Raw genomic sequence first — 16,097 nt, 5'->3', positions numbered from 1 at the left:
GTGAGCGATGACTCGCTGACACATGAAAACATGTTGAAAAGCATCTTGAATGCGCTGGACTTCTTGAATGTCCTGGCAGGCTGATTGTGGAAACGTGACATAGCTCAGACTGACTGTGCTCTCCTCTGTGACTCTGGGTTGCTGGGCAATGAGGGGCGGGGCTTAATAGAGTCCTGATCGGTGACTCCATCGTGTTTCAGAGACTCAGTCGGCCCCCCCTTCCCCCTGCTATCATCATGAAGGTCAAACAAACACCTTAACCTGCTTCCTAAACTATGATTATTACCTCTCAGCATGTATCTGCAGTACCAAAAACGGCCACAGGGGAGCGGCGCTGTACCGGATGGGAGTCGCATCATCCTGCAGGCGTCTGTTAGACTGAGCCAGTGTCAGCGAGTCATTAAAAATAAAGTTCAAACAAAGAACCACTCACTGAGTCACAAACACAAACGAAGCTCCGGCACACAAACTTTATTTATGTTTTATTCATGCTCAGCACATAATCAGCTGAGGTGCCTCTCAGGTAAAGGGGGCGGGGCCTCACAGATTGTTGTCTGTCCACTCCTTCATAGCCTGGGTGCAAGCGTTGGCCTGGTGACTGTTTGCTCCACTGCTGCGTTTGACCCATTGATTGAAGCTCTGCGGGTTTCTGTCCTGCACCAGGTACTGACCGAGGAGGCCAGAGGCCTGAAAACACGAGAAACACACCATCCAATCAGACAGCTTTAAAAAGGAAGCTGAGCTGTAATGACCACTTACAATCACTGAGACAAACAGAGGCTGGAGACTGAGGGTCAGGAACAAGAAGATTGGTTTAAAGGACAGGACATGAGAGAGAAATAAGTGCAAACAGGAGCAGGATATGACCGATGTGAGGCACACAGGAGGCATTTCAGAGGAAAGGGAAACCTATGACAACGTTCATGAAGCAGGAAAACAAAACCTAAAGTCTGACACACAGAAAATACCACACATGAATAAACACATCAGCTCTTTCGGTTTCCTGAAAGTGAAACTCCTCTGACAGCTTCAGGAGAGAGTTCGGGAATTCATATGATTATATATTTATAACATGGATTAAAAACAAAGAATAGCAAAAATCAAGTTAAAAAAAGTAAAAGTTAGACTGACGTTGCGTGAGAGAGAGAGGTTCAAACTGCATTTATAAATAATATGTACGTTATAAATGTAAGAAAAACACAGCATGAAGGTGAAATGCAGAGATCTGTTTGGGATCTTCTGCCTGACAGGTGACAGCTCGCTCCCCTGTCACAGGCGTTTATACTTCGTTAAAGTTGTTCATGTCCAAAAACCAAATTCTGCTTTTTGTGTGTGTTTTGTGCACCTTGCTGATGCCCTCCCTGTTCAGCTCCCTCCCCAGAGTAGGTCCGATTCCTGGCACCGCCGTCACCGGTTTCCCTGCCATGGGCTCACTGACGAAGGTGCGGTGCTTCTGAGTGCTGCTTGACATCCTGAGAAGAAAACAGTTTCATTAACGCCTGCTGCAGGTTTATAACATGAGACAGCTCAGCTCCATCCATCCACATCATTATTATTATTATTGATATCATCATCACTATCATTTTTATTATTAATATTATTACAATTATTATTATGGAACTCTGAGTCCTGTTCCTGCATTTCATGATGCAGATTTCACTGAGCTCTTCACACCTGAGAATCCACGGCTTTGATTATTTCCAAGATGAGGAGTCTAAATATCTCGGGGTCAGGTTCACGAGTGAGGGGAGTGAGACTGACAGACTGATTGGGGCAATCCCCACCCTGAGCTATGGTCCCTGAAGTGTGGCTGGGCTTGGCCTTAGAGATGAGGTCAGGACTTGACAGAGCCTCCCTGAGCCGGGTTCAGCTTGTTGTTATAGCTGGAGGAAAAGCCCAGGAATGAGAGCGCGAACCTGGCCATTCATGCTTTGATCCAGTATCCAAAAATGGATTTTGAACCTCATCTTTGGCCCTTTGCCCTCACTCCAAAATGGACACAGCAGATGGCCACCTCTCCAAATCACAGATATTCCATGAAATATACTTCAAAGTACATAAAGTGCTACCTTGACTTAAGAGGTTTTGAAAGAGCCGATTTTCTCCTTTGAGCTGAGAGCTAAAGTTCAGATATCCCACCGCTAACCGGTCCAGCGAACGTGGCTACACACGAACAAAGTGTGCTCGACTTGGTGAAGCACTCGGAGCGAAGCACCTCCGCCTGCACCTACATGTAGCAAAGCAATTACGGTGTTTTGAGTCCGAGACTGTTTTTACTTGGAAACATTAATGTGACACACGAGTAGTTTGATTTAGGAGCTCCGTCAGGGGACGGATGAAAGTCGCTGAAGATACACGAGACGAGAAACGAGCGTCAACAATATTTAAACTACGAAAGGAAAAAGAAGCCAAGAGTTAAAATGCTTCAAAATAAATGTTTGAGGTGCAAACGAACCTGTTTCAAAGTGATTGCAGATATTGTCCTCGTGAAATTCACCTGCTGTCACAGATATCCGCGCGCTCACCCCAAAAAAGGAAGCGACAAGAAAATGAGGATGAATCTAGAAATTTAACAACAGCCCCCCGCCCCCGCCCTCTGTGGGAGGAGCTAAAAGAGGCGGTGTATGCAGCTCATCGCAGCTGCATGTCACTGGCTGTATCCCAATTCAGGGTCTGCAGCCTTAAAGACCGCATTTTAAGGCCGATTATGTCACCGCGACGTGCCGAAGGCTGTGGGTTTCTCAAATCAAATCACTTTTATTGTCACATCACATGTGCAGGTACACTGGTACAGCACACATATTAGTGAAATTCATGTGATTGAACTCTGTGTCAAATACTGAGCTTCAGTAAAGATTCAAGTTGCAGTTATTTATATGTCTTATCACCTTAAATCTTCACTCAAAGACAAGTATCTTTGACAGTGAATATATAGGTGTATCATATATAAAAGACAAATATTGTTCGTTTAATATGTTGGCATTATTACATTTGGGAAACGAAGAACAGCTTTAATAATTAACCTGTTAATAATTGAGCTGTTTTACGTTTCTCAAGTGTTGCTGGCAGTGGTGGTCCTAGCCTGTTTGGCGCCCTGGGCGAACACTCTCACTGGTTTGATTTTGACAGAGATGAGGGCTGGGTAGCCGTAGTTTTTGTTGACCGCAGCACAACGAGTTTCCCCTTGTTGAGCCTGTGATGTTTTAAGAGTTTAAATCCCAACCAATCACATTGCTCTGTGAACTTTTCAAGCACTTTAATAAACAAGCAAGCAATTCCACCTCTATTATTGCGTAAAGTTGACAGCGTGTGAGGCAAATAAGCAGGCTCAGTCCCCCGGCACTCCTCCTCTTGTTTTCTCTTTTTTTTTAAACTTTAAAAACGGGTTGTGTGTGAGACTTTAAATCAACAAAATATAAAATATACATTTAAATTGTTATTGATCCCTTTACCCCTGGTCCTAAAGTGTATATTTATTTTCTTACTCTTCTTATATTTATTGTTTGTTTACTTGCACTGCTGTAACTGGAGCCTCGTCATCTCGTCTCTCTTTATACTGGACTGTATGTAGTGGAGATGACAATAAAGTTTACTTTGACTTCAGCAGCGAGCAGGCACACCGAGGGCTCTCGCGCTCACTTTTCTCGTATAGAATTTTCAAAAAACATTGGTGCAAATTATAAGTCTGTATCATAATGTCTGGTGTTTTCGTGTTTGTTGGTTTGTTTTTATTTTGAGAGTTGGTTATTAGATGCTGCTCCAGCCAGCCAGAGAATCCCCCGCCGCCCCTTCCTCTCCTCCCTGTGCCGCAAGTAGCAGGCGCACCTTGCAAACGGAGGGCGCCCTTACTCCCAGCAAATGGGCGATAGAAAAGCGATCGGTGCCTATGCCATCCCCAATATGCACTGGCATGATGTCGGGCAGCATGAGTACGAGCAATTTTTTTTTTTTTTGTTTGCCGATGCCCGTGATGCCGCCCCCCACCACGATGCCGCCCCGGGCAACCGCCCGTATCTAAAACCGCTACTGGTTGCACCTTGGAAGCAGGTGAAGTTGAGCCAGGATTTTTTGCTGTGATTATTACATTTGGCTCAAAGCTTACATATATGTGTAAAAAGCAAATGTACAAGCTGTGAAAACTGTTTCTGACAGAATGAAGAGTAGACTGATATATGAAATATTCCTTTATTGGGTGAGAAAATCAGACCATGTCATAACTGCTTTAAGTCATACAGAATAGATATCAGAGCCTTAAACAGGCTGACTTCTGCTAAATGGGTCAAACTGGGCAGAAAGTAAACAAACACATAACATCCTTATAGAATATGATGTAACACTATAGATCAACTTACCTCAGAATATATAAAGCATATAAACAATTACAGCAATATGATGCAACAAACACAGCAGTGCTACTAATCCAAAATACTCAAAGCTTCATAGAACTGAAACAAACATTTATTTTTGCTCCATTCTGCTGCTGATACATACTTAGGTTTCTGAATATTAAACTTGTAACCGCCTTTCATAGTGTGTAACCTGAAGGCCCTGAGTACTTTCTCCCACACTGAAAACACTTAAATGATAAAATTATTTTAACATTACCTGATAAGACTGATTCAGGACCAAGGTTATTATTGTTAACTAAAACTAACGAAATAACGAAAACTAGAAGTGAAAAAATATTTTCGTTAACGGAAATAAAAATAAAAGCGAAAAAAGGAAAACTAACTAACTAACTAAAACTGTAATGAGTGTTCACAAAACTAACTAAAATTAACTGAATTTATAGCCAAAATGTGTTTAGTTTTCGTTGATGTGTGCGTGTCATACAATAGTCAAGGGTAAAAATTAAGTTTAGTTTCCAGGTTTTTTTCTTGCTGTGTCTCATTATGCCAGCAGGTGGCAGTACGTTAGTCGAGTCGTCTGTGTCGCTGCTCCGTCCACGCGCAGAATCATGTCAGGAAAAGTCTGGAGAAAGCGCCAGCTTCCAATTTGGGATTACTTTGAATATGACTGTGTTTTGGATAAAGCAAGTGTCTTGTAGTGGAAAGAGACAAATTATGAGGAACATTTCTAAAGGGGAAAAAATCCCACAAACGTTAAAGTGCACTTGAAAAGCTCTCACAAGAAGGCTAACCTAGCTTGAGAAGGTAAGGGAGCACATTCAACCCTCATCCCCAGAAACAGAAGCTAACACCAGGCAAGGCAGCGTGATGCATCCCGAGACAACAGGACTGGGATATCTACACAACTGTGTGAGTCAATTGCCTTTACACCTGGTGCTGCAAGAGTTAATAGTCTCATTGCGGCCAAGATATACTTTTTATAATTGCCTGGTATCAACGGTTGTTCATCTGCCCTAATTTATTTATTCATTTATTTATTTAAAGAACTCATAGGTGGGAATGTGAGTTGTCTGTCTCTGCGTGTTAGCCCTGCGACAGACAGGCGACCCGTCCAGGGTGCAGGGTATGGTAGCTGGAATAGCAACATACCCAAGGATAAGCAGAAGAGAATGACTGATATGATGAAACTGGGATTTTGTTACACTTAATTATTGCAAACACAACTAAAACTATAACTGAAACTAATCAAAACTAAACTGAACTAAGGAGTTTCAAAAAATAAAATAAAAACTAAACTAAACTAGCAAACAATTGGTAAAAACTAATTAAAACTAATATAAAATTGAAAATCTGAAGTCAAAACTAAATAAAAATAAAAACTAATGAAAATTGCAAAACTATTAAAACCCTGTTCAGGACAGACAATTAGTTATTTAAAACATTTCTATCAGTCTTTTACAAACAGGGAACAGTCCGTCTATTCTCTCCATCTGTCAGCTGCTGCTGGCTCTTCCTCCTCCTCTTCCTCACACACTGCTGAGTTTGTCCTGGTGGATCATCAGTGGTGCAAAGCCTTTATTTTTACAAGCTGGATAACTTGTAAGAATGAATGATGCTGCGAGATATGAAAATGCCATTGGGTCTGCCGTGGTGGTTTACAGTTATCAATTCTTTTCAAATCTATTTTTTAGAAAAATCTAGAAAAAAAAGTGCATGCAAACCAGTAAACAAATGCGATATTGATTCATTAAATCCCGAATCGATTTCTACATATAAATGTATTTTGCCAGAAACGCCAGGAGCTCACAAAACTATTTCAATAACCACCAAAACAAGCTGACTTTTGGTCGGAGAGCTGCAGCTCAGAATCAATGAAATGTCGTCTTTCTCACCCGACGGCACGAACACGGACACGCCGTCGGGACAGAAAGTCAACATCTCACTGATTCTGAGCTGCAGCTTTTGTTCCTCTCCGACCAAAAGAAAGCTTCATTTTGCTGTTTAATAATTTTTTTTTAAATTATGCAAAATTGAAAAATGCTTAGCTTGCTGTTTTTCTGTGTTTTATCCTCAGTTACTTTGACACAGTTACTGAGTCAAAATTGAATTTAATCAAATCGATTATAGAAATCAGTGACGATACCCAGCCCTAGTGAGTAGCCTAAGCCCAACAGAAGTGGATGTAGCTGTGGGTAATGAGAAAAGATGAAAAGGTTGATGACACATTACATGCAGTAAATGCACTGCCCAAGTGTCCCCTCTCCCCACTGCCTCTCAATAAAGAACTTTGTGTTGACAAGATTGTTAGGTAATCATTTACAAATCTATAATATCTGCATGGACAGCGTTAACTGATGAGGTTGAAAAATTCAATACTTTTAAAAGTTTACTCTTTGGCCACCACGCTTCTGCCATCTGCCGTTTTTTGTTTTTCAAAAAGATTACCCATAGTCAAAGCTGCGCTATGAATTCTGGGATATGTTGGGCCGCGAATGATACACCTGACTCATCCTTCAAGTCCGGGGAAATGAAGAGCGTATTTCCAGCCGCATTTGGAATTGGGACAGCCTTCATCACGTCGCTGTGGTGTAATCAGCCTTCAAATGGGGTCTCAAAATTGTACCAAAAAACTCTGTACCTCCCTCCATCCAACCACACACTTCTTTGGGTTTGCCATCAGCCCTGCCTGCCTCAGGGAATCCAGGACCGTGAACAACCACTGCACATTCTCCACCGAGGTATCACCATGAATGACGACATCATCCAGGTAGGAAACAGCATATGCAGTGTGAGGACGCAGCTATCGCTACAGGAGGTGCTGAAAAATGGCCGGGGCTTCAAACAAGCCAAACGGAAGTGTGACGAATTGGTACGAACCATACAGAGTGGAGAAGGCCGTTTTTGTCTTTGGACTCTGCAGACAAGGGAATCTGCCAATCAGCTGCGTTTCAAAGTGGTGCTCCATGAGAGTCGTGCACACGGACAGGGGGGAGAACACATCTGCAAAGCGCGGTTGCAATGCAGGAACATCTGCTTTATTGTAATGTGTGAGATGTTAGTCACAATGCATCTTAAACACACTCTCTAAAAACGTCATGCCCACAGCACGTTTTTGAGAAAAATCACATATTTTTATCCTTGAAGATCATTTCAGAGTTTTTAATGAGCTGCAGGAACCCTGTTCTGTGTGAGTGGAGAACAGCCAAGTCTCCTCCTCTGATAAACCTCCACATGTACCACTGAAAACAGTTTAATTAGTTTGAATCTGAAATCATGGCTCAAACTACTTGTTCTGAGACCATTTCTTTATTTTTCACACCAAACTGTTTAATAGGACAAACTTCACATTCATCAAATATAACTAACGCTTTAACATTATCAGGATTTCATAATACAAACTTCAAATCAACAGGAAAACAGCTGCAGAACATGTGGATCAAAATGAATTCATTAATAAACAACACGTGGACTTCAAGGATACAGTAAATACACTAAAGTGAAAGGAGGAGCCAAAATTTGAAGGAATTTGAATTAAGTAAAAGTCACCAGTGATCTTTAAAATGGTCCTGATGTGTGCTGCTGTTTTTAACTTTCAACATTACTTTGCTGCCACTGTGAATACGAATGTATTCTTTGCCCAATTAAATAAAGGTTACACTGACTCACTGCTTCATCTTCTGGTACAAACTGGAATTATATGGAAGTACAGCCCAAAACCAGTTTAGCTTGAGTTTCTTCTTTCTGGACATAAAGTCACAGCAGGTGTTGTTTCAAAGCTGGTGGACAGATTTAGTTCATTTGGGAAGTTTTAAGAGCAACTGCTGAGAAAATAATTGCAGTTTTGGGAGAAAATGATTTAAGAGAAGGGATTACCACAGCAAAAGAATAAATATGAATGAAGGAAACCAGAAACCAGAAGAGGATCTTTCTCTCTCTTCAGATTCATTGTGATCCAGTGATTTCAGTCCTGCATGATCAGGCTGATGTTTGCACAGAGCAGATAATGAAGTGAATGTTTTTGCACATTGGTAACAGTGAAACAGTTTATTTACAGTGTGGAATCGTTTGTGTCTGCACTTGTATGGTGTCTCTCCTGTGTGGATTCCCTTATGCTTTTTCATTGAGCTCATGTGCAGTGGTGAAGGATGACCCACACTCGTCACAGATGTGCTTTTTGACCCCACTGTGGAAGGGTTCATGTATTTTTAATGTACTTGGTGTGTGGAAGCCTCTCCCACATTCTTTGCAGTCGTTCATTTTGTCTCCAGTGTGTCTATGTTGATGAGGTTTTAGGTCCTGTTCATGATTGAAGGTTTTCTGCAAAGGTCACAGAGAAACTCTTTCCCACCACCACAGTGACGACAGGGTTGAGAACTGAATCCTTGTGCTCTGCTCCACTTCTAAACAAAGACCGTGTAAGTCAGGGAATTCCTTCAACATTTTTATCGTCAATGTCGCCTGAAATAAAGAGCATCTCTGCCAACGTCCAATTACATTTTACTGTTTACACTATAAAACTCAGATTACTTCTTCATTTTTCCAAACAGTTCATCCAGTATAACTCCATAAGTTTACTGATCAGACTTGTTCCAAACAATCAGGTTAAAAATACAAGATAAAAAAATAAATACATACCTCACAGTAACTGCACTTGTAGAGTTACTTTCTGGTGTGGATCTGTTGGTGTTTTTTCAGCTGATGTGGATATTGAAAAGACTTTCCACACAAGTCACAGCTGTAAGGTTTAACTCCACTGTGGATGAGTTGGTGTCTTTTGAAGTCTCCAGCCTGGGTAAAAGACTTTCCACACAACTCACAGCTGTAAGCTTTAACTCCACTGTGGATTAGTTGGTGAGTTTTTAGGCTTTGAGCCAGGGTAAAAGGCTTTCCACACAGGTCACAGTTGTAAGGTTTAACTCCACTGTGGATGAGTTGGTGTCTTTTTAAGCCGCCAGCCTGGGTAAAAGACTTTCCACACAACTCACAGCTGTAAGGTTTAAATCCACTGTGGATGAGTTGGTGAGATTCTAAGTGTGCAGCCTGGGTAAAAGACTTTCCACACAACTCACAGCTGTAAGGTTTAACTCCACTGTGTAAGACTTGGTGTGTTTTTAGGCTTTGAGCCAGGGTAAAAGACTTTCCACACAACTCACAGCTGTAAGCTTTAACTCCACTGTGGATGAGTTGGTGTTTTTTTAAGCTTCCAGCCTGGGTAAAAGACTTTCCACACAACTCACAGCTGTAAGCTTTAACTCCACTGTGGATGAGTTGGTGTTTTTTTAAGCTTCCAGCCTGGGTAAAAGACTTTCCACACAACTCACAGCTGTAAGGTTTAACTCCACTGTGGATAAGTTGGTGTGTTTTTAAGTTTCCAGCCAGGGTAAAAGACTTTCCACACAATTCACAGGTGTAAGGTTTAACTCCACTGTGGAAGACTTGGTGTGTTTTTAGGCTTTGAGCCAGGGTAAAAGACTTTCCACACAAGTCACAGGTGTAACCTTTAACTCTACTGTGGATGAGTTGGTGTATTTTTAAGGTTCCAGCCTGGGTAAAAGACTTTCCACACAACTCACAGCTGTAAGGTTTAACTCCACTGTGGATGACTCGGTGTGTTTTTAAGGTTTCAGCCCGGTTAAAAGACTTTCCACACAAGTCAGAGGTGTAAGGTTTGACTCCACTGTGGGTGAGTTGGTGAGCTTTTAAGTGTCCAGCCTGGGTAAAATCCTTCCCACACTCATCACAGCTGTAGGTTTTCTCTCGCTTTCTTCTGTGAGGTTTGTCGGCCTCCTGAGAGCGCTGACTTCTCGCTCCATGTTGGTCCTGCAGTGACAGAGATACAAACAGAGCCTGGATAAAAGGCCCCAAAGTTCATAGAATAGTTTACTAGTTTAGTTTATATTTAGTTTAAAAGCTTATATAAGTTCATTTAATATTCAGTCTTCTGTCAGTTTGGGCCAGCCCACCTTCTAGTGACATCATCCGGTTAGTACAGTGGGCAGTTTAATGGCGGATGAGCAGTGTTGGTCTGGAGGGGTTGCGCTGATTCCTGGGGAATGTTATGTGTGCGTAAATGACAAGTGAGTATTGACCTGTGTTGTATCTTGCCTTTGTTTGTGTCAGTATTGTAGTCTGTTTACCATTTAGGAGCTAATGTAGTCCGTAGTCGGAGCGGCAGGCCACGCACGCAACGCGTGAGTTCACCCTCATTTCATATGCTAACCTATATCGTTAGCTTATCCTGGTTTAGCTTTGTTGACGCACGGCCGCTCGTATGTCCATAACGTCATTCCTGTGTTATCAAACCTTCTCTATATGTTGTATGTGATGCTTGTGATTGTTTACTTTAAAGTAGCAGCGTTTGTAGCAACAATTAGGTACTAGGATTAATAAAATAGCGATCGTAGTTTGACCGGAAGTATGGTGTTCCCACTTGCCCTTCACAATAAGAGCATTACGGCTGGTTATAATCGGGAAGCTTTTTCTTTTGTACAACTACCGGAAGTAGTTCCTGTGTACTGACGGTAACTTAACCTCGCACTAATGCGGTTTAGTTGTATAGTGTGAGTAGTTTGAAGTGTATTGTATTGTCTTATTTCTATATATGTGATTATGTCAACTATGTTGGATCATGTTTATATTTGAGTGTTTTACTTGTCTATTCTCTTTATTTATCTTGTATTTCCATTGTTTATTTCTTTGTAGGAAACCACACACCCACACACATACACACCTATGTACACCTGCTGTGTTTACAGCCCCAGGAATTGAGTGGCGACAATAAAGTGCCGCAAACTGAACCTCAAGCTCCCTTCTTCTTTCCCGCTCTGGGACAATTTGGCCTCAAGTGGTGTTCTGGCCAACACACCGGGGTGACCGTAGTGCTCAAAGGTTGAATCAGTGCCACAGCCGGGCCGATCTTTGATATCTCCACTATATTTAATGGTACTTCGAGCCGGATTGCACTAGGCTTGCCTCAGAGATGGAATCAGTCCCAGAGTATGAGGCTCGCGGCGCACGCCCCAAACGACATGCTCGCCCACCTGGGCGCTACACAGATTATGAGGTGGAGTACCCAGGCTCCATTAGCCAGGCATATAAAGAGGATGTAGAGCTCACACACCTAGAGGACAAGGCCAGGATGACCTCCCTCGCTTCCCCCTTTAGCTACAACCTAGCCAGCCCTCAGTGGAGGCGGGATGCTATTCTCCATGAGACGGCCTCGCGCTATGGAGCTCAGAGCCAACAGCACATCCAGGAGAATCAGCTAGCCCCCCAGCTGTATCCAGAGGGAAGTCATGGGGAACAAGCCTACGATCACTCTACTCCTCTACCCTTTGTGCTCCCCTATACACATCCAAATAAGGAAATAGGTGCAGAGTTAGAGGACGTCCGTCAGGAGCGCCACCTCATCCAGCAGACCCAGCAGCGTATGTCATCAGATCTGGTCGAACTCAAGGCACTGCGAGCAGAAATGAGACAGTTAGTGGAAGCTGTCCAGAGCATGCAGGGCCCATCTTCTCTCCAAACCAGTAGGTTAATGCAGTCACCGCTACCGGGTGATGCAGCAGAGATTGAGGAGGATGATGACTGGCCTGCTCCACCACCGTGGCCAGATCCAGTTGAGGAAGCACCACTGCCTAGTGACCCACCAGCGTTGAACCCCCATCACATAAATGCATGTGTTTTTCCAGCCATTAAGACAGAGGCAATGGCAATCCCACCTGCTAATAAGTTTGTGGACCACCCAGGACAGAGTCTGTCACCAGATCCTCCCCCTGCTCCCAGGTTTCCAGATAAAGCCTCCCATAATCCACCTCCTTGGTTTAAGCCGGTTTATCTTCCACCTCGCTCAGGCAATTTCCCACTGGGAGGGTCCAAGCATCCGTGCGCCACCTATGGGGACAGTAAGACTGAGCATGACTGTAATCCAGCATCCACTGAGCAGCAGTTCAATCTGTCCTCTACACAGCCACTGCCGGACAGACCGAATCTGGGCAGGGCTTCTATCGCCTCAGAGACAGTTTACCGTGGTCCCCGCCCAACAATTCCCAACTTCTCAAGTCGAGACCCTAGTGAGTTTGCTAGGCTTAAGATGGCATTGGGGAATCTTCTACCTGAGGACGCGACTGAGCTGTTCAAGTATCAAGTGTTGGTTGATCACCTGCACCTAGAGGAGGCTAGATTAATAGCCGACGCTTACCTCAACTCTACCACACCCTTCACTGATACTATGGAGGCGCTCAATGACAAATACGGCCAGCCACATCAGATAGTGCTGAGGCGTATTGCTGCGATGATGGACTCACCTGACATCAGGCGTGGAGACGTCTCGGCATTTGAGAGATTTGCCCTCCAGATACAGTCACTAGTGGGGATGTTAAGGACACTAGGCCCAGAAGGAGAAGTGGAACTACATTGTGGTTCACATGTTGCTCGTCTGCTTAGTAAACTACCCCCCGAGCAGAGAGCAGAGTTCCGCCGCTGCATGTTCCAACAAGGTGTGAGGATGCATACCTTGGCAGATCTCGCAGGGTGGCTTAAGTATGAGTCCTGGTGCCAAGACTCTGAAGGGCAGCTAGCAGCGAAAGTGACAAAGGAGAAACAGTGGTCCAGGCCTGAGGTGCGCCAGGGTAAGAGATCCATCACAGTCCTTCATGGTGCAAAGGAGGTAACGACAAAGCCACAGGCAGTGAGGCCAGGTGGTGTGGCCAGTAAGAACAAACCATACTGTCCATTCTGTAACACAGAAGAGCACTATCTCAGCCAGTGCACAGTGGTATCCAAGTTGACAAAGGACCAGCTCACAGAGTGGATAAAGAGTAACAAGAGGTGCTGGCGTTGCGCACGGTCACACCAGGCGGCCCAGTGTAATCTGAGGAAGACGTGCAGCCTCTGCCAAGGGAAGCACCTGCAGGTACTGCATGATGTCAACATTAGAACACTGAAAGGGTCACCAACAACAGCGATGGTGAGCGGTGACTCGAAGGCGGCGACCGACGTCCTGTATCTAGACAGACCCACTGAAGGCTGCAGAGTCCTTCTAAAGATCGTCAAAGTCTGCATTCATTATGGCAAGCAAACAATCAGCACTTATGCCGTCTTGGATGACGGGTCAGAGAGGACGATGCTTCTGCCAGAGGCTGCCGAGAAGTTAGGCATGCAAGGGGTCACAGAGGACGTCCCACTGCGCACGATTAGGCAGGACGTGCAGACTCTCAGAGGTGAGTCAGTGTCGTTCTCTGTTTCCTCTCCCTCAAGGCCCAGGACCAGGTTCAAGATTGCCGGGGCCTTCACTGCTGCACGCATCGGACTTGCAGGCCACACTTATCCCATGGAGCAACTCAGAGAAAGGTATAAACACCTGATTGGCCTTCCGATCCACACCTTGATAAATGTGAAACCTTTGCTACTCATTGGCAGTGACCATCCCCATCTGGTTACCCCCGTTGAACCAGTCAGGCTGGGACCTCCAGGAGGGCCTGCTGCTATTCGCACCAGGCTAGGTTGGGCGCTACAAGGGCCAGCAAGTATAGTCGGCCAGTTTGCCCAACCACAGCAGTGCCTGCTGACAACTGTGGCACCTCAGGTCAGTGAATTAATGAAACATGTAGAGAAGCTATGGCAGGTCGACATTGTTCCGTTCCGAAACGAGAAGGTTGTTACTCGTTCAAGGCAAGACCAAGAGGCCATACGCATTCTGGAGACCAGAACTGTCCGAGTAGAGGTTGAAGGCATACTTCGCTATGCCACCCCACTGCTTCGCCGGAAGGGGATGCCTATACTGCAGGCCACCAAAGACGCTGTCATGCCAAGTCTACGGGGTGTGGAGAGAAGGCTGGCTAAAGACCCAGAATGAGCTGAAGCCTACAAGGTGGAGATGGAGAAGCTTATCAAGGCTGGCTCCATCGTTAAGTGTGGCTCTGGGACACCTGCGACAGAAGGTCAGGAGGCGTGGTACATCCCTCATCACATGGTGAGCCATAATGGTAAGAACCGCTTGGTTTTCAACTGCTCATTTCAGTACAGAGGACAGAACCTGAACGACTACCTGCTGCCTGGGCCCCCCTTAGGTGAGTCTCTTCTGGGAGTTCTATTGCGCTTCAGAGAGCATGCAGTTGCAGTGAGTGGGGACATTAAAGGCATGTTCCACCAGGTTTGTCTCTTACCAGAAGATCGTGCCCTGCTCAGATTTGTCTGGCGCGACATCAGTGACGAGAGCCCTCCAGCAGTCTACGAGTGGCAGGTGCTCCCGTTTGGAACCACGTGTAGCCCCTGCTGTGCCACATTCGCCCTGCAGCGTCACGTCATGGATAACAGCCAGCCAGATGATGACGTGAGACTCTCAGTCAAAAGGTGTTTTTATGTGGACAACTGCCTTCAGAGTTTCCCCACCGTGGAAGAGGCAAGGAACCTTGTAGACAAGTTACGGGCCATTCTAGCCTCAGCAAGGTTTGACCTACGACAGTGGGCCAGCAATGAACGTGACGTCATCAGTCATTTACCAGAAGAGAGCTGCTCTGCTAGTGTGGAGCTATGGCTGGCCCAGAACAAGGTAGATACCCCAGAATCTACCCTGGGATTGAGCTGGCTATTCCACACAGATGTCCTAGGCTACAAGCATCGTCAAGTTCCATATGCAGTCCCCACGATGCGCAATATCTACAAGGTCCTGGCCAGCCAGTACGACCCCCTAGGGTTCATCTTACCCTACACAACCAGAGCGAAGGTAATCATCCGCCATCTTTGGGACAAGCAAAGGGGTTGGGATGACCCACATCTACCTCAGGAGCTCATGCAGCAGTGGACAGCCTGGGAGGAAGAGTTGCAGTTTCTGCCTGAAGTTACTCTTCCTCGACCATATGTGCCTAAGCAAGTGGACACCTTCAGCTGTCAGAGAGAGGTACACATATTTTGTGATGCCTCTGAGGAAGCTTATGGCTCGGTAGCTTACCTCCGGACCACTGGCAGAAATGGAGAAGTGCATCTGTCGTTCTTGGTGGCCCGGTCCAGGGTTGCCCCCAAGCGGTTTCACTCTATGCCTCGATTGGAGCTATGTGCTGCACTCACTGGGGCCCAGCTCTCACAAGTGCTGGAAAGGGAGCTCACCCTTAGAATCGACCAGACGGTCCTATGGTCTGATTCTACAACAGTGCTGACATGGCTGAAGTCTGAATCCTGCCGATTCAAGGTCTTCGTTGGCACTCGTGTAGCCGAGATACAAGAGCTGACAGACAGGCACTCCTGGAGATACGTCGACTCTGGAAGGAATCCAGCCGATGATGTGACACGTGGGAAGAAGCTGAAAGAGCTCGCTGTACCGAATAGATGGAGCCAAGGACCATCCTTCCTCCTTCACAGTTCAGACTCCTGGCCAGAGGATCTCACGGTTGACCAAGCAGATGATGCCGCGGAGCTGCGCAAAGCTGTGTTCTGTGGGACCACCGCAGCTGCTCCATCAGGTCAGCCAACTTCAGATTTGAGCCGCTACAGAACCTGGAGTGAGATGTTAGAGGTTGCAGTGCGGGAGCTACATGGGGCGGCCCAACCAGATGTTCATCCCACTGCTGAGGACTATCGCGAGGCGGAGAGGCTGATCCTACAGAGGGCCCAGATGGATAGTTTTCCGGAGGAGTACAATCTGTTGAAAGTCGGTAAGCCAGTTTCCAGGAGCAGTCGTCTTCTCTCTCTGTCACCCGAGGTGGATGAGACCAGACAGCTCATTTGTGTTGGAGGACGACTTCGTCGATC

At 45.4% G+C, this 16,097-nt stretch overlaps 1 protein-coding gene across 6 annotated transcripts in view; it reads right to left on the bottom strand.

The window, feature by feature from the left end:
- Positions 1-461: 461 nt before the first annotated feature.
- LOC134624791 (barrier-to-autointegration factor-like protein) overlaps positions 462-16,097 on the bottom strand; it is a 361,649-nt gene continuing 346,013 nt past the window's right edge. For 3 of the 6 annotated variants that reach the window (XM_063469850.2, XM_063469849.1, XM_063469852.1), the window contains exons 3-4: positions 8,985-10,169; positions 7,674-8,749 (exon numbers count right to left, since the gene is read on the bottom strand). In XM_063469850.2, coding sequence (XP_063325920.1) covers positions 9,009-10,169 — 1,161 coding nt within the window. In that variant the 3' untranslated portion in view covers positions 7,674-8,749; positions 8,985-9,008. Of the gene's footprint in view, positions 688-1,345; positions 1,473-2,455; positions 2,563-7,673; positions 8,808-8,984; positions 10,170-16,097 lie in introns of those variants that run through there. The other 3 variants (XM_063469854.1, XM_063469853.1, XM_063469851.1) reach the window with 3 other exon arrangements.

Source organism: Pelmatolapia mariae, linkage group LG3_W (assembly GCF_036321145.2).
Source record: "Pelmatolapia mariae isolate MD_Pm_ZW linkage group LG3_W, Pm_UMD_F_2, whole genome shotgun sequence".
Lineage (NCBI taxonomy): Eukaryota > Metazoa > Chordata > Actinopteri > Cichliformes > Cichlidae > Pelmatolapia > Pelmatolapia mariae.
The sequence above is the reverse complement of the archived record's forward strand: the minus strand, read 5'-3'. Positions and strand labels throughout refer to the sequence as shown.